This window comes from Nematolebias whitei, chromosome 10 (assembly GCF_014905685.2).
Source record: "Nematolebias whitei isolate Nwh7 chromosome 10, NemWhi1, whole genome shotgun sequence".
In the NCBI taxonomy this organism is placed as follows: domain Eukaryota; kingdom Metazoa; phylum Chordata; class Actinopteri; order Cyprinodontiformes; family Rivulidae; genus Nematolebias; species Nematolebias whitei.
The window spans coordinates 27,059,059-27,077,714 of NC_056507.1; the positions used below are offsets into that span (position 1 = coordinate 27,059,059).

General features: G+C 38.8%; 3 protein-coding genes across 4 annotated transcripts in view; 2 read left to right on the forward strand and 1 right to left on the reverse strand.

The window, feature by feature from the left end:
* The window catches only part of scaper (S-phase cyclin A-associated protein in the ER), a 71,059-nt gene extending 70,221 nt beyond the window's left edge, over nt 1–838 (forward strand). The window contains exons 30-31 of the mRNA XM_037683519.1: nt 497–545; nt 663–838. Of these exons, the coding sequence (XP_037539447.1) occupies nt 497–545; nt 663–760 (147 nt within the window). The 3' untranslated portion in view covers nt 761–838. The remainder of the gene's footprint in view (nt 1–496; nt 546–662) is intronic.
* Nucleotides 839–2,402: 1,564 nt separating this feature from the next.
* Nucleotides 2,403–6,370, reverse strand: isl2a (ISL LIM homeobox 2a). Of its 2 annotated transcripts, none has more exons than XM_037682903.1 (6): nt 6,266–6,370; nt 5,819–6,008; nt 5,463–5,725; nt 5,103–5,386; nt 4,419–4,586; nt 2,403–3,028 (listed from the first exon to the last, which is right to left on the reverse strand). In XM_037682903.1, exons 1-6 carry the CDS (start codon nt 6,321–6,323, stop codon nt 2,912–2,914), a joined length of 1,080 nt encoding a protein of 359 aa, XP_037538831.1. In that variant the 5' UTR covers nt 6,324–6,370; the 3' UTR covers nt 2,403–2,911. The 2 variants fall into 2 exon arrangements, with proteins under 2 accessions (XP_037538831.1, XP_037538832.1); XM_037682904.1 differs by having other exon boundaries at nt 5,460–5,725.
* Nucleotides 6,371–8,190: 1,820 nt separating this feature from the next.
* etfa (electron transfer flavoprotein subunit alpha) lies at nt 8,191–18,653 on the forward strand. Its single transcript, XM_037682906.1, has 12 exons — nt 8,191–8,309; nt 9,689–9,838; nt 11,826–11,907; nt 12,043–12,125; nt 12,282–12,381; nt 12,550–12,660; nt 12,767–12,868; nt 13,064–13,132; nt 13,217–13,299; nt 13,887–13,952; nt 17,101–17,181; nt 18,317–18,653. The coding sequence occupies exons 1-12, from the start codon at nt 8,271–8,273 to the stop codon at nt 18,350–18,352; spliced, it is 1,002 nt and encodes a 333-aa protein (XP_037538834.1). The 5' UTR covers nt 8,191–8,270; the 3' UTR covers nt 18,353–18,653.
* Nucleotides 18,654–18,656: the final 3 nt, after the last annotated feature.

Sequence of the window (18,656 nt, forward strand, 5' to 3'; positions counted from 1 at the left end):
GCCGCTCGTCTGAGCCGCCGGTGAATCTGTAACAGGCGGGCTTTTACAAAGATAAATGGATTCCTTCATGGTGGATTTACCTGCCACTGGTTCAACTCCCGGTAAACAGTTCCTTCTCCTTCATCTTCCTCTGACGACAAGCGCCCCACTCCCCCCCCTACCACCACCACCAGTCCGCAGCCACCACTGTTTAAACACCGATTAACTCCCATTCAGACGGAGACGAGCTATTGTCGTTTCTTTCAAACAAACCAATAATGCATGGCGTCTTGCCCCGCTGCCCTCCACCGTGCTAAGCTCAGGAGCATTCCTCCGAGTGGAGCGGGTTAATCCTGGACGGTCGTGTTTGCTGAGTAAATCACGACGAGGTGGAAGTGTTACAGCAGCTTTAAATGTTGAGTAATGCAGTTTGTCTTGGTGCTGTGGGGCTTTGTTATATAATTAAAGATGATGCAGGAACGTGCAGCACGTCTTGAAGCTTGTTTTCTGTTTTTAGGACTGTGCTGAAAATGAAAAAGATTCGAACTGTAAAGTCAGTAAAACGGGTGAGTTAAAGTCTGTTTACAGATTCATATTCTTGTTTGCATGGGTAATGTTCATCTGTTGCAGGGTTTTTTTTTGTGTGTGAATTTCTTGCTCTAATTTGTCTGTTTCTATTGTAGTTTTCCAGTGGACGGTGGATTACTGCGAATTATCCGTCCGCTTCCCAAGAGATCAGTGGGATTCAGCTCTGCAGTTTTTTCTCAAGAAGCAGGAGTGATGGAGAGGTCCTCCATCAAAAAGCACACCTTAAATGTTGCTAAAGACACTGTAAGAATGTGGAGGGGGTTCGTTTGGCTTGGCGTTTTGGTCTAAATCAAAAAATGTTCAGTTTGTCAGACAAGCCTTATTATATGTTGCATCTGTTTGAATTTCGTAAAATATTACACTGACCATAAAAATAATTTGCACATAACTTCTTTTATTTTTTGTGTTGTTCGCCGAACACAACTAAGCTGTTTGGATTTATGCGTCTGTTATTCTCTTGATAGAAATAAAAGGTTTACTTCGACAGTGTTTTCTAATTTGCCAAACAGTTTTTCTTAAACGTTTTTTGTGTTAATTTATTGTTCTTGGTGAAATTTTTGAATGTTGACGACTAGAAGAGTTCCTCTAGTCCTCAGAATGCCAGTTACACGTTCGGTCGCACATTTGGCTCGAGATTCGTTTAATTCGTGTATGTTTCACTCTCATGTTAGGAGCATTTATAATTTATTGTTATTTGCCTTTATAATGTTAAATAAACTACTTCTGTTCATGCACTCTTGTTTTACAGTTTGTTTACACACAGGGAGCACGATTGTTCATTTTTTGCCTTCATGTCCGTGTATCACGTGACATATTTTTTTCCAGATAAGAAAAAAGTAATTTGAATCGGTTTGCTTCTTTAAAGTCTGAGATTTATCATTTATTTTTGTTTTACAAAATCTCTTTTCTTAAAAAAAAAAAAAGTCATATTTATGCAGTTTTGTGCTAGAATATCTTTTAGACAACCATCCAAAAGTTGTCTTTCATTTTAACACTCTGGAAGCGTTGAGGTCCACTTTGAAGGCAACAGATTCCTAAGCTTCGTGGCGAGCATGTCTAATATTCTTCTTTTGTGTACTTTCTATATAATTGTCATAAACCTTCGCAAATGTTCAAAGTATTTCCGCAGCTCCCATTCCCTTCGCTGAATAAAATCTGAACATCCCCAACAAATTGTTGAGGTGTAGTGTGTCAGTCCCAGCTTGACCTGCATGCTCTCTTGTCCAGAGGCTATTTGTCGTTCAGGATTCCTGCTGGAATGAAAATAAACTCGAGGCACGCCGGGATGCGTCTGCAAGCCGGGAGTCCCCTCAGCCCTGCGTCTCCGTGCGCTCTGTTCAGAGTCCACTCTGTGGATCCTTTACAGGTGATGCCAGAATGAGATAAGAGGCGGCTGCGGCCTTCAGTCTGTCTAGACTTGTACTTTCAGCTCTAGGCCTAAATGTATGGCACTAAAATCATATAACTAGTACCAAATTTGTCATTTTATCACTTCTACAAGCAAGCCTTGGATCAGGCTGCAAGGAGCCTTAATAATAGAAATAAGAGCCAGTGTAAATATCCAAAACCTCCCAAAATACACAAGCAGGCAGATTAAAGTGGCTGCAGCCTATTGTGCCTGATGCAGTGACCCCTGACACAGGGGGCAAACGCTTAATAATATCTTGTCAGCAATCAGTCACTGATCCACTCGACTCAAACCGAGTAAAGCCAAATATATAAGCAGATTAAAGCTGCCAAGACTCGAAGCCAAACTGAAACTTTCCAATTTCACTAAAAAAAAAACAATTCTTATTTTCAATTGCCTCTGAAAAAGCTGTTGAACCTTTACTAAAAGCGTCTTAAAACGACTTTCAAACTTGTCATTTATGAAACGGATGGATTATGCATGCAATAAGCAGTTGTTTTATTGATACGTTCAGCTACGTCTGCCCTCATAATAAATAACATCCATAATAATAACTTATGCTCTGGAGAAGACGCCAGCAGAGCGCGTCTCCCCTCTGATCCAATAACTTACAGGAGTCGGTACAGATCATGCACAGCTACACAGGTCGGAGGTTCCTTACAAACACTGTGACCTTTGACCTTCTGCACATGCAGGCCCTGTGTGTGCGCGAGTCCCGTCACATATTCCCATCGTGTCCAGGCTCAGGTGTTGGCATCAAGGAGTCCGTGTGCATCCAGCACCGTTAGATGTACACACGCACCAAAATCCTTCAGTCTGGACCTGAATGTGTCCGGCAGCATAATCCATCCTTTGTCAATGAATGTCTCTTTCTTTGTGGATGATGGTGGGGGGTGAGAACTCCTGGGGGGCCTCCAGCTGACCCCCGCTGGCTCCTCACGTGTCGACGGGACTCTGTACCATACTGTTCGGCGTGTCCGGTAACTGAGACGACAGGGAGGTCACGTCGCTGCCTGAGGAGTTTCCCAGGGAGCCCGACTCGGAGAAAGACACCTGAAAGGGACGCGAACGGGTCAAAACAACTCGTTCTAATTCTTTTTTTTTTTTTTTTTTTTTAATTACATAAACTTTCTTGTTAGTTTTTTTTAATGCAAACAACAAATGTGCTTCTGGGTCAAACAGAATGTGGGAACGCTAAACTTCAGCATTTTGCCCTTTTCTGTTTAATGTTGAGGCCAAGGTGAAAATATTAAGTCTAATATCACTGATTAGATTAAAGATTAAATGAAATCAAGCTGCTACAAAACACCTTTGTGCACGTTATTTTAAACTAAATAACCAGGGGATTTTCAAACAAATGCATGCTGTGAAGAAGTATTGGTTTTTCTTTTCTATTTTCTTTAATTCAACATATTTATAGCACAGCATGTGGATATATTTTAAAATATGTTAACAGCTTAAATTAGCTTGAGTCCCAAATGTATAGCAAGAGATTATATGATTGTTTTATGTGTACTGTATGTGTACAACTTTTATTATGTGACTTCTGTTCATTTTAATCACTTATTATCTGACTATGATTGTTTTATTATGTGTACAGCACTTTGGTCCTGTGGGTGTTTAAAGTGCTCTATAAATAAAACTGGTATGGTATTATTTTTAAATATGCAAATGTGGTTGAAGGTCACATTGGGAGTGTGGGAAATCCAAATTTCAGCATTTTGTTTTTGTTGTGATGCCAATATAATCAAAAAAATGATCAAACTAAAGACTGCAGCTGATATCAAGAGGCCACTAAACACAACTTTTAATATAATTTCAAACTACTGGATTTAAAAGCAAGTTTACTTGAATTTGTTTATTATATTTCCAACAAATTTTTCTCTTTTTCCATTTATTTTAAAGCAACCCAGTTTAAAGCCCAGAATGATTTAAGAGAACTGATGAATAATAAATTCTCCGCTGTGTATATTTCACCTTTTGACCACTACATGTTCACACGCACATTCTTTTAGATGTTTTCCACGCTATATAGTCCTATATTCTGACGCACACACTCGTGAGCAGATTGCCCAAAGACACTTGAACAAGGGGCTGGAAATCGAACCCATGACCTCTAGCCTGCCTCTATCTAACCAAAAGCCCCAACCTTATACCCGTTTATACTTTTGTTTGGTTTCAAATTTACAAGTATGAATTGTTTTTAAGATAATGGAATGGATCAAATTATGTGAGAATTTCAAATTTCACTATTATTTTTCTTTTGTTTTTATTAATAGTGGGTCACATCTAACCTAAACACGTCTCTTTGTCTTCCACAGACTAAAGACTTAAACATCACATTATTATAAATAAATGTATAGCCAGCTTTAGATATTTCTCATTTTTGATTTGTTTCCTCATTTTTTTTATGTTTTAAGAGATGTGATCATTAGCAGCGTACCAGTTGTTGGAAGGCAGGCTGGTCCAGGTCGGTCTGGAGGGCGAAGTCGCTGAGGGTTTTCCACGGAGGCTGGTAGGTCTGAACCTCCACAGGATTCCCCTGAACCGTGTGGTCATGACGGATTGGACTGCCCGCCACCAAAGGGGTGCCTGTCAAACCCTGCAGATTCTGCAGGAGGAACAAAATAAAAACATGAAAAACTAAACTAAATAAATAAATAAACAATGTCATAATAATTTGTTGAATGCCCAGAACTGATCTGTAATGAAAGCAAAATGCAAATCCTTGTGAGCAGTTCTGAAATTTAAAGCAGATTTATTTTTGATTTATTTGACTAGTTCAGATTAAAAAACAAATGCAAAAATGCACTTTAATAATTTGGTAAAACATAGTTAAATTAATAAATGACCTTAATTAAAGGATTTCAGTGAAAGTCTGTCAATTAAATAAAATTATTCTAAAATTATTATTTTCTTGTCTAAGGTTTTATTTCAAGTGGGCCCACTGATTGAATCACCATGCTTCAAAATTGATGCAAAAAGACAATAATCCAACTTTTATAATAATAATAATAATATATTTTGAAATATGGTGACATCATTGGGCCTATTAGATTAAAAAGCTCAGACGATAAACTATTATTATTATCATTAATATCATTATTGTTGTTGTTGTTGTCCTCACGGTCTTGTCGCTGTGCTGCTGCTGCTGCAGCTGCTTCATCAGGATGGACTTCTTCTTGTCCTTGCAGCGCTTGTTCTGGAACCAGACCCGGATGACCCGGGGGCTCAGGCCGGTCATCTCCACCAGCTGCTCCTTCATCAGGGCGTCGGGCCTCGGGTTGGCGTTGTAGCAGGTCCGCAGGGTGTGCAGCTGCTTCTCGTTCAGCACCGTCCGGACCCGGGTGGTCTTCTCAGACTTGTGGACGTGGTTCCGGTGATGGGGCGGGTGGCGGACGGAGATTGGGTCTAAGGCCGAGAGGACATGTTGTATATTATTATCAATAATAACGACAACAATAATAATAATGGGGACAGAAACTACCTGTGATGTGCAGCGGTCTGCTGTTCTGGAGGGCACCGGGGCTCAGCGGACTCCCCGCGGACCCCCGGTCCGCCAGCAGCCCGTGGTCGGCCCCGCACAGCAGCTCGTCGTCCCGCAGGGAGAACTCGTCCCCCGGCAGGAGGTGTCGGCTGCACACCGAGCACCTGAAGCACTCCATGTGGTACACGTGGTCCCGGGCCCTCATCACCAGGTCGCTGCTGCAGAAACCCAGCGCGCACTTTGCGCACTTGATCCCAAACAACCTGGGACAGGACGAAACCAGGATCTTAGTCTTTTCTTATTTTTATTTTTTTTTAATATTATGATATAAAGGAAAACCTCTGCCGGCTTTATACCTCGTATAATCTCTTTTACAGTAAGTCTTTCCGTCCCGGACGAAGCACGTGCACGTCTCGTCCAGAAACTGGCTGCACTCCGCGCACTTGAGGCAGGCTGCGTGCCACTCCAGGTCCGGGGAGACTCTCAGGATGTACTGGTCGTGGATCTGACTCCCACAGCCCACACACATAGCGATTCTCGACTTCTCTGAAAGAAGAAGAACGAAAAATAAACAAACAAATTAAATTAAAAAAAAAAAAGCACGAGTGCAACTCTTTTAATAATGAGCTCCATTTAAACTTCATCCAGAAACTGTTCCAACATTATTAAGCGATACAACCTGTTCTCATTATTTGTGCTGTGTTTTTGCCCCAACTAAACTCACAGCAGAATAATAATAATAATGAGACTTAATAAAAAATTAAAAAGAAAAAAAAAAAGAAGGGGGGGGGGGGGTGTCTTACTTTTTGAATGATCCCCCATATCATCCAAGAAAGAAGCGCTGATCAGGATGTCCACCATGCGATCCGACGGCTGCAGACCGGTCCCGGCCCGTCCTGTCCCCCGGCTGGGTGAGACACTTCTCCTCCTCCTGGAGGTGGAGAGAACACAAAGACATAGACATGGACCAGTGACGTCTGCAGGAACCTGGACCTCTGCAGGTCCGGGGAGAGGGTGCCATGCAAATCTGCATGGACCCCCTGCTCTTTTTTTATTCTCTCTCTCTCTCTCTCTCTCTCTCGCTCTCTCTCCCTCTCTCCTTCTTTCTTTCTTTATATTTATTTATTTATTTATTTATTTTGCTCTTTTGTTGCTTTAAGAACAACTGCTTACTGCGAGCTTTCTTCTTAACTTGCTGAATCATTTCAGGAACCTGTCATCATTTTATTAGTATTAAAAATGCATTAAGTATTCATTATAGCCCGAAAATATTCCAATATCTTAGAAAAACTTGTTTTATTTTTCTGCTGTGAGATTTTATTTCACTTTATTTTGACATATGTTAATAAACATATGTTTAACTAGGTTTTATATAACACAATATTTCGAAATTGTTATTTTTTCCTTAGTTGTACAGTACTCTGTTTTGTTTCACCATTAATGAGATTTTGCTTCAGTCTGTGAAGAGCCCTCTACTGGGTGAAGAGCCTCAGACAGTTTGAACACATGAACTCCAGAGGATTGATTGAACCTAAATCAAATGTTATTTATCTTTATTTTAATAATAATAAAAAATCTGATCCAAGAATTTAGTGACTCAGTACGCCATTTGTTTTATTTGTAAATGTTTACATTTTCTGCTCATTTCTTTTTCCTTTCAGAATTATTGAAAACATAAGCACCAGTCAGCAAATCTGATTATGTTCATTTCCATTTTATTTCAAATTAAAATTGAAAATACTGAAGATTTATTTTTTAATTTTTATAAAACGATGAACATGAGTTACCACGATGATATTTAGGATGATGATGATTATTATTATCATTATTATTATAATGAAGTTAAATTCGTGTTTGATAAAATAAAATTCAAATATTAATTAGTTCTAGCGTTGTTTTTAGTGGAATTAAAGAAGAAAACAAATCACTTATTTAAATATTGTTTTCCAGTATCTTGCAGCTCTCTAATGCTTTACCTGAATCTTTATTTTAAAGCCATTTACTTTTTTTTCTAGAAGCCACCATCATACACAATAATAATAATAATAACAACAATAATAATAATAATAATAATAATAATCAAGGTTCAAGGTTCTTTACTGACCAAAAAAGTTAAATTTACCATGTCCTGGATGACTGATAATCTTCACCAGCGTGTTCTTTACTGTCATTCGCATCACGTGGTACATGAGGTGGAACGAAATTGTGTACTCAATGTCCCAGTTACACAAAAAAATAGCAAAAATATAAAGTATAAAAAGATACAGTATGTTAGGATCAAATATATTTGCTAAACAATAATAATGTAAAATAATACAGTACATTATTACTATCACTATTATTATTTTTATTAATATATTATTAATAATAATAATAATAATGATAATAGTCGTTTTTCGATATGTTTACTATGTGTTTTCTATATATATATTGTGGCAGAAGTGCATAACAAACGAGACTAAGACAAAAAAGAAAATAAAATATATTAAACGTGCATCTAGCAGCAGTGACCCCTGCAACCCAGAAAAGAAGAAGCGGGTAAAAATACAGGATTGATGGTTTGTGGTTTTAATTTGAATTTGTTTGAGTCCCCTCAGAGGGACAGACAATCTCTGTCCAGTGGACAAAGAAATAGTCTCCAGAGCGGAGTTAAAAGTCTGAAGGAGGAACTAAATCAAACAGATCACGTTCTCGCACATTCTCGTTTGTTATCGCGAGATTTCACTGGAATCGTCAGAAGACCTTTAGCACAGTTTGGAGTCCTTGCTCTGTTTCGGTCTGCTGCAGCACGAAGCCGAAGAGTCAAATATGAACAGAGTGTTAAGCAGAACAACCCTGAAGAATTTGGTATGTGCACGGCTCGGCTAACTCAGGCTGGTTATTACTGGTTTCCAGTTGTTAAAAACACAGACGCGTCAGAGTTTCGCTTGTTCTGTTGCAGCTGCTGCTAACTGGTTAGCACATTCATTTGATTGATTAGCAGTGCTGCTATTGAGTAAACGCGCTTCACAGGGTTCTCTTAAATTGACAATGCCTTTATATGTGCGTTTTAGATACCAACATAGTTCAAATGTGAGCTTTTCATGTCGCTAAATGGTATTTGGTGTTCACACAGCTAGCTTAGCCGCTAAACGTCACGCGAGTTACGACACCATCTGTTTGATACTTTAATAACTTTTTTAATGCTTCGATAACTTGATTTGGTTTTGTACGTCGGCTAAGTCAGTTTGTAGAATTGGTTTACTTGTTTGTTGTTGTAAATCAGTGTTTATCTTTAATAACACAGGGCTAAAATTCAAAACAATGTAATTATATATTTGAACACGTAGAACTGAGACTTTATGGAAGTTTGAAATAACAGGGTTGGATTAAAGTAAGTTATTTTCAAGTGGCTTTAATTATTGTAAATATTCAGTACAATGTCAGTACTTGACAAGAGACTATTTTATGGAAAACACGACTTCAATAAGCAAAGACGACCAGATTATTATTTGTTTTGTTTCCAAATTTGACCAAAGCTACACATTTCCTATGTATTTTCAGGTTTCTTTCCCTAATTTTACTGTTTTTTCTCGTAAATTTATATAACAATAGGTTTAAGTTTAGGTTAACATAATTTTCAGTCAAGTTATTAACTATTTTGACATTTACTATGATTTGACAATTTAAAAGTGGGTTACATATTTGACATTTGCTACATTATAGTTTTTTACCTGCCTGACCTTCACATTATGGTGTTAGCTCCACCGGGCCCAGGCGGGCCTGGTATTATCCTGCTTTGCTTTGACACATCTAGATGCAGCTCCTCCAGAGGTTGTTTGCTTGAAATTAAAATGTTAACATGTGCACTTTCCCACACTTCATGATTGCAAGGTCTAATCCAACAAAATCTATTGCTATTTACAGTTTAAATTCATTAACAAGGTCCAACAAATAGTTATTTAAGGCAGTAATGTGGCAGTATGAGATTTGACTATTTAATACATCTTAATGCATATACAGTAATCCATAAGAAAACAAACTGGTTGCTGATTCCGTTACCATATATTGAAATGTAAAAAATAGTTTGTTCAAATTAATAAATAAAAAAATACTATAAGTAATTATTTTACTTTCAAACTTTACAATATTTCTTGATGTAAACAACACTGCTGCACTGAAATGTACTGTACTTGTTTCGCCTGCTGATATTCAGCTTGAACAGTCTCAGCTGTGTTCTTCCACAGACCGGTTTCATCCAGAGGTTTCAGAGCACCTTGGTCGTCGCAGAACACAACAATGACAAGTTGACCCCCATTACGCTCAATACCATCACTGCTGCCAGTAAACTGGGTGGAGATGTTTCCTGTTTGGTTGCTGGGACAAACTGTGCAAAGGTAGGAAAAAATATGTTTTTGCTTTTTAATTTGTTTAGCAAATACATCTTTAGTCTGCAAACACTTTAGAATATAGACTATGGTAGTTCAGAGAGTAGTGCAGTGTATTTTTCATTGCATACAGATCTGAAGCGTAAGCCTGTTCTGCAAACGATAAGTTTCTGAGGGAAAGTAACACAAGGTTCAGTTCTGAGTTTTCATTGTCTCAGTTTTTAATTATTACCAGGGCGTTATCACTATGGGAACTTGTATTTAAAAACAGGCTGCTCCAGAGCAAAGTATGATTAAATAAAAATAAATTAATTTGCTTGTTTGCTTTTTAAAGATTTATAACTCACTGGGTAATAATAACCTGTGAGCACTCTGAATGAGTTACAAGCAGGTGAGATGGGAGAGACTGAGTATAAACAACTGTTGCCCAGGTTCTTCACCAGTCTGAGTTTTATGGGAAAGTAGCTAAAAGAAAGCTACTGTTGGGGAAAAAGAAACATCTTGACTTTAGTTTACCAAACGTCATGCGGAGAACTCCATGTTCAAGTGCATCTCAGCAGCTGGGTCGAACAGGCTTGAAAAAATGGAGGATAAAATGAATGTAGCAAATTATAGGAAAATCCTAAAGGTGCTGTCTGCAAAAAAACTGTTGTTTTATGTACAGTCTCCCCCATCTCACCTACGGACGCTTGCAATTCCTTCAGAGTGGCCACAAGTGTCTTGGAGGCCTCTCTCACTACCCTCCTCCTTGCACAGTTTGTAAGGACGGCCATCTTTTGGTAGATTTACACATCTTCAATTTCTTAATGTAACAAAACTCCTGGAGATGTTTACGGTCTTGGAAATCCTGATTTGGACTTCATTAATCTTTTCTCTAATCTCAGGACAGTCACTTTAAAGTGGGTAAATATTTATGGAATCACTTTTTTTACATAACTTTTTTTTTTTATTTAATTGGCATTCACTTATGTCGTTGAAGATTTTTTTGTGTGTGTCAAAAATGCCAAATTAGACCATGACTGTTATTGGTATAATGATAAAAGTGTAAAGCATGCAAAGTGTAAACATAGGCACTATATTCTTATACAGCATTTATCTCTTATATGTCTTATTTATCAAACTGCATCAAATGATATCCCTACATTCAAGTTTTTGTTTGCATCCCTATAAAACTTAAAACAAACAAATGAAAATCATCAGGATAAATGCAACATGTTTACTCAGCATTTCAGATGATGGATAAACTAATCCAGCTGTCTGGTGTGAATGTTTTTCTCTCTATAATAAATATATCTTATGATAAATGCAGCATCTGACACAATGAGTCTAAAATATTCTCTTGTCAAACACTATCTCTATCACATATTAATTTAAGGAAACACTCAGTGGTGAATTGCCAAATTTGTCAGGCTTTGATTGTCGTACTAATATTAACGACGAGCATTTTCATTTAGTTCACATGGTGAATGATGTCCTGATTTATTATCTTCACCTGAAGCCAGCTCCATCTGTTTCACATGAATACACACAGTTTGTCAGAACAGCTGGGCGGCTGTGGCTGAGTGGTTAGAGCAGTTGTCCTCCAATGCGAGAGTTGGGGGTTCGAATCCAACAGCAGTCACATGCTGAAGTGTCCCTGGGCAAGACACTGAACCCCTTGTTGCCTCTGATGTGTGTCCCATCAGTGTATGAATGTGATCTAAAGCACTGATTAGTCTCTTTAGAATGATTTGTTCACGTAGCTTTGTAGAGATTTAGTAGAACGATGTATGAATGGGTAAATGAGGCACAGAGCTTTGAGTGTCTCAATAAGATAGAAAGGCGCTATATACTGTAAGTACAGTCCATTTACTGAGTTAAGCAACATCATAGTACTGCTGAGCAGAATCTTGTTTGTTCTGGTTAATTGAGACAGATATACATGTAATATTCAAAGACTTTGCTTTGAATTAAAGGCCCCAGAAATATAGGTACTTGTTTTTTTCTGTCCTTTCAGGTTGTGGAGCAGATCAGCAAAGTACAGGGAGTGAAGAAGATTCTGGTGGCCCAACACGAGTGCTACAAAGGTGGCTTACCAGGTATGTTCTTTGTATTTGCTAAAAGCTCTACACAAAACGCATCTGTCATTATTTTCAGGATGAATGCGCATTGTTGGGACAACTCGTTTCTCCGAAGGTTTCATTAAATTTGATTCTGCTTTTTGATGTTCTCAGAGGAATTGACTCCACTTATCCTGGAAACACAAAAGCAGTTCAACTTCACTCATATCTGTGCTGGTGCTTCTGCCTTTGGAAAAGTAAGCTATGGTTCACAGAGTTTATTTAGTAAGCTGCTGTCATATTTAATGGGCACTTCAGATTTTGTCTTGTTTAAAAAAAAATCTTACTATAAACAAAGTTCGTTACGTCCTCTGTCAGCCATCTTTGCTCAAACATCGACTCTTATTTTATAGAACCTACTTCCCAGAGTTGCTGCCAAGTTGGACGTTGCCCCAGTTTCAGATATTATTGAAATTAAATCCCCAGATACTTTTGTCAGGACCATATATGCAGGTATGGCACACTGAAAGCATGACAGTGTATGTAGACATTAATTTTTAAAGCATATTTCTTCAACTTCTTTAGCTTTTTAGTGCAGTCTTAAGAGAAACTTTCATATTTGGTTCAGTTTTTTTCTGGCGTTTGATCAGTTCTGATGCTGAACATGCTTGAATTGCACAGGAAATGCCCTCAGCACTGTGAAATGTAACGAGCCAGTCAAGATCTTCAGCGTCAGAGGGACGGCGTTTGAGGCAGCGCCAACAGAAGGAGGAAGTGCTGCATCAGAAGAAGGTAGCAAGCTCCATCCTGCTCTGCTTTAAGCTCACGCAGCTGAAAATGGTTGAACTACACAACTTCTTTTTGTTTCTGTGGTCATTCATGGTACTCTGACTTGCAGTGGCTCCTGCTGCTCCCTGTGGAATTTCTGAGTGGCTCGAACAGAATTTGACAAAGAGCGACCGACCAGAGCTGACAGGTGCCAAGGTCGTGGTGTCTGGAGGTATGAACTCACTGCCAGTCCTTGTCATGAGTCATGACCACTGGATGTTGCTGAAAGATAAACTGTGAAAACTAGCTTGAGCACAGTTAACACCGTGTGTTTGAATGAAAACATTGCTGAGAGTTTGGGCTGTACAGCTGCTGTACAAACGGACCAGTAAAGAGTTAATTGTGTTTTTCTTTGTGTTTTGTTTAGGAAGAGGCTTGAAGAGTGGGGAAAACTTTAAGCTGCTCTATGATCTTGCAGACAAACTGAATGCTGCTGGTACTGAGAGGACATTTGTGTAACTTATCTTTATGAGTGTTTTTGTACTTGTTTTGTAAATAAATTTTAATTTTTTTCCCCCAGTTGGTGCATCCAGAGCTGCTGTGGATGCTGGTTTTGTACCTAATGACATGCAGGTTGGACAGACGGGCAAAATTGTAGCACCGGTATGTTCATCTTTTCATGTTCTGAACATCTGGATAAATCTCATTTTGTGCAGCAAATGGAAAAAAAAAGCCTGATTTGAGTTCATTTGTGGAGTTGAAAGTGTACGTTTACTTATTAGCCTTAGTGCTACACTGCAGCATAACCCCAGTGGCTGCTCCTTTTTAAGTGTTAACGTGCCATTAGGTGATTGAGCTGGGATACTCCAGCTGTGATTATCCACACATTAGATCTTGCAAAAAGTACATGTTGGCACTTTTAGTGCTGTAAATGATTTAGCTGATCCATTAATGCAGTGGATGTCTGCCCAAAGCCTCTGACTGGGCCACACAGCCATTTATTCATTTTATGAAAAATAAAATTTTGTTCACAAATTTGTAGTTCTCTGAAACGTCAGCTGGAATTCTCTTATATTAAATATTCTTATAGTGAGACATTGTTTCAAGGTTTAAGGATATTTAATCACTTCAAAAAACGTTCAATACAAAAACAATATTTATTGATATTTAATATGATATATATATATATATATATATATATATAAGTGTTAATTAATCACGATTAAACCTTTGGTTTACTGTGTCTGTAGGAGTTGTACATTGCAGTCGGTATCTCTGGAGCTATCCAACACCTGGCTGGAATGAAAGATAGTAAGGTGAGTGAAGTCACTGGAGAAACATGGGTGGATTGTCTTTTTTTTTTTTTTTTTTTTGCTCATTAGCTATGTTTACATGCACAAAATTCTTTGATCGGATTGAAATGTTTTTAGATTAAATAACTCAAATGTATTGTTTACATGGGCAAATCTGATCAAGGCGAGCGTTTACATGCAGCAGGCTTTTATTCTGAATAGAAGTATTGACATGCGCAGAGTGGTAAACTTTCTTTAAAAAACCAAAGAAGATGAACGTAAACAAACCTGAGCATCCAAAATGGACCCGCACCAGTTTTTAATGACGGTGGAGATGTTGCTGCACTCTCTGACTGAGCTACAGGTAATACAGATCATTTTGAGCTCTTTCAAAGTTTCTAGTAGAAATGTTGTGTTGCTCACTGACCAGTTTTTTTTAATTCATTCATTCAACCTTTATTTAGACTTTATTTAGACAGGTAAATCTCATGGAGCCTCGAGGACTCATTTACAAGAGAGACTTTATTTTGCTGGTTTTGCTTCCCTGACATGCTAATATTATTAGCATTAGCCAGGTGGAAATACGTGAGGTCAGGTCAGTTTTCCACAATGGGAATAAAATGATCAGATTAGGGCTGGGCGATATCTCCATATTTTTAAAATCTCAATATAATTTTTTTCGCTATATAAATTTACAATTATTTCGATATAAACGATATAGTTCTACTAGAAAATCTGCCTGCTGTCTTCTATCTTCTCCCACATGGCCCCCCTCCTCTCACTCACTCCAAACTCAGCCTCTACCCGTGCGCTGTCCCCCTGCTTCCTGCTTCTCTCCAGGTGGAGCGGCTGCCTGCGGCACGTAGCAGCCACAACAAAAAAAAGGAGAGCGAGCGAGTCACAGAACTGGTGAGCAGGGAAAAAAAATAGTGGCTCTGTTATTTTGAGATGGTTCAGATTGAATTTGTCAGATGTGCAACAGAAAAATGCCGAAAATAAGTCCCGACGAAAATGTTCGAGCACAACGAACCTTTTTCACCGTTTAAAGCGGCACTATAATGAAGTATGAAGCGTGTGTTAAACTTGGTGCTGGAGCTCCGGCTGGGAAGTTTCCTTCCCTGAGACAAACTACAGTACGAAACTCTTTTACCTGTGCTGTGCCTTATGGGAGGTGACGTGAATAAAACAGCATCATCATATCGCTAAAGACGCGATCCGTAGCGGCTAACAAGAAGGCAGTTAGCCGCTACGGACTGTGTCTTTAGTGATAAGATAAGATGCTGTTTTATTAATGTAGTGAACTAGGCCTCCGATCAAAACCTGCCTCTGAAGACCTTCATGGGACAGGAACTGTTATTTCATTGATTTGAATCCAGAAATACAAATTAGCTCATCCAGAGACTTTCTAATTGTATCCTGAACTAATCAATTGAAAGAACACTCTTTTTCATATTATCATTACTATTTTACAATATCTTGATAATCAAAAGTATGTTTAGTTCAAACCATTTTTAAATGTTGAAGTGAACCACTCATTTTAAATCAACTGTGAAACAGTATTAATGATTTTTTAATCCTCATTCAAAGTAGAAATCAAGTTAAATGTCTATGTTACAAAGTAATTATGCATTTTTGATCTTCTGTCTGAAATGAGAAGTAGTGATGTCAGTCGAAAGTCGGAGACAGTCGCAAACAAGTTTATTGGAACGAACTGTCATGTTTTTAAACCTCTCAGACAGAAACAAGAAAACTGGCACCTGTAAGTCTGTCATTTCTCCAAAACATTTCTCTGTCTGTTCCTAAACATCTCCGCTGTTTTTCTGACTTGTAATGACCCTCTGACGTCACTAAAACCACACCCCTGTTGGTTCTTTCAACCAATCAGGACTTCCCAAAATTGACCGGAAGCAGAACTCTTTAAAAGTCGACACTTCCTAGTTCCAGGGAGAACAGAAGTTCCAAAAGTTCAGAACAGAAGTTCCGAAGGAGAACAGAAGTTCCGAACAAGAACAGAAGTTCCGAAAATTCTGAAGTGCTGGAGTTAGTTTGGAGTTCTTCCTAGTCTAGTTGGGATTATGGAATCTTTCACATCTGAGTGGAACCGCTGACGGACTCACAACTCATGTGAGTCCACCCGGGAGGTGAGCGTGTTTGTTGAACGGAGTACCGTCACTACTTCGATTCTCAGCCATCCTAAGGAGACGCTGAAAGGTAGCGTTGAAATGGAACTCCGTACCGGAGCTGACCTATCTTCTGCAAAGGTAACGAGTCGCTTCACTACCGAGTGTACCAGGGCTGAGCTGGGGTCGGATGAAGGGGCCATTCCTTGTCAACACTTTCCCTCATCCATCTTTTCTCTCCATTCAAACTCCTTCATTCCCCATCTTTAAAACTCTTCTATTTTGCCAGTAATTAATCCAGATATCTTCAGAAATGTCTGTTGTTTTTATTAAGTAAAACGTGCCAAGTTTTATTAATCAGAGCCGATAGCATAATCAAGTGTACAATGTTTTGATGTTAAATTTTGATTCTGTTAATAAATGACCACATTCATTTTGATGGGTCAAAGAAAATTAACGTCTCATGTCACTGATTAGACCATCTCCCACACAGTAACTCTCACATATCTGTCAAGTAGCTCGAAAAAGTGAGAACCCGTTATTAAATATTGATTGTAGTAGAGCTCTTAAGCTAATAAATGTGCCTGTTTGACAACTGGGACAAAGCTTTGACTCAGAAATATATTTTTATTATTATTTTATGGAAAGAAAAAAATATTGAGATATATCGTATATCGCCATTTTTCTTAAAATACCGAAATATTAATTTTGATTCATATCGCCCAGCCCTGGATTAGATTAAGTGTTCACATTTACACCGTTCAGATTAGGAATCTGCATAAACCACCCGTCTCATTCGGATTACAAATTCATTCTGTTCGAGCTGAATCAGCTAATAATAATCCAATGGGGCGTTTACATGACGCATTTTTGTTCCAAACGACTGTTTAATCCGATTACTTATGTCCATGTAAACATAGCTAGAGATTAAAAAATATTTTTTGCTTTTGTGTGGATTTTCTTTTGACTGTTTTCACCCACTCAGGCTGGGCACTGATACTGTGCATACACTCTTTAGTGTTTTAAAATGTCATGTGCCTTCCATTATTCAGACTATTGTTGCCATCAACAAGGACCCAGAGGCTCCCATTTTCCAGGTGGCTGACTACGGCCTGGTAGCTGATCTTTTCAAGGTAAGTGTCTGGGATTGATCTTGCAGTGACAGTTGCTAAAATCCCATATGAGACGGTGACAGAGCAGCTCCTGGACCTACTTCATGTTTCGTAAGCTCTCAGCTGAGTGACAGTAAGATTATAACATTTGTTTCTTCACTAATAAATTTTGCACGATGCCTTTTTCCACCTAATGGAAACGTGCAGCTGCTGAATTATTGAGATCTTGAATTAATCTAAGGAGGGTTCTGGCCACAGCTTGCTGCTGAGACTAAGAGAAAATCATTTTAGCATCTCAAGAGGATATAAAAACTGATCCAGGGCGAGATTAAAGCTGGCCTCAGTTTTGCTCTTAGCCTCTACTTGCCAGACCTCTTATACGCTCAGTTGCATTCTTGTGTCAAGTTGGTACTTGGGGATATTGAGCCAGGCGTGTTGGCATGACTAACAGTGGAGTCCAGTGCAGCCTGTGAAAGGCTAGGAGGTTATATTTGCATGCGCATCCTGTTGGTCATATTTTATTTAGCCGCTCAGTGGTGCCTGAGCAGTCCAGGTGTCCTAACAAACTCTGTAGGAGTGATTAGTAATAAGCTGGTGGCGGCAGAGCTGTGACCTGCTGGGTAAGATCATCTTACATGTGATCACTCCTCAGATAACTGATTAAAATGAATGGGCTTTCTACTTTTTCCCACTCGGACAATTGATACCTTGCACTGACACGGGCAGCGGCCGAGGATTCTCGTCAGAAGTAGCTCGAGTCAGCAGCGGAGGCATTTGAATCATTTTGCACGTCACAAAGGACTGAAAGACCCAACCTTTGTTACTGACATGAAGTGGTTTTCAGCACTGAATCTTGAAATGCTTATATTCCTTGACAGCTGACTGTTGAAAATCCTTGTACTCACATGAAAGTACATTAACTCATGTTTGCATACATGAGGCGCAAATCAGACGACTGTAGTTACAAATGCAAGAATGAAATTCTCAGATTTATACTCATCAAATTCTTGAAGTTAACTTAATGAGTGCGTCTTCATTAGTAGTTGGTCCGGTCCTGGTCCGTGTTCCCATTGAATGACCCATGCTGTGACTGGTCTGCAAACAAAATTTCTGTGACACGGTGGTAAAATGCTTCATTATTCTGTTTTCTCTAAAGGCCGTACCTGAGATGACAGAAGCTCTGAGCAAGTGAGATAAAACAAACCATCTCTGCTACATCGCACAGCTGGAACCTGCAGCTGGAACCTGCAGCTGGAATAACTAGGCGAGACCACGGGAAACAGCTGAAGCTGTGTTCAACACCACAAATGGCAGTTTATGTGTACCCTGCAAATATTCAATGACTACGTTGTACTTTGTTTGCTTTCAGTAGTACATGTGATTTCTATTTAATAATCTGGTACAGTAAATACATCTGAGTGCCTGATGTAACTGGGTGAATGTGTACAGTACTTAAGTTTTTAAAAGCAAAACATTAAAATGACTAAACTTTTTAA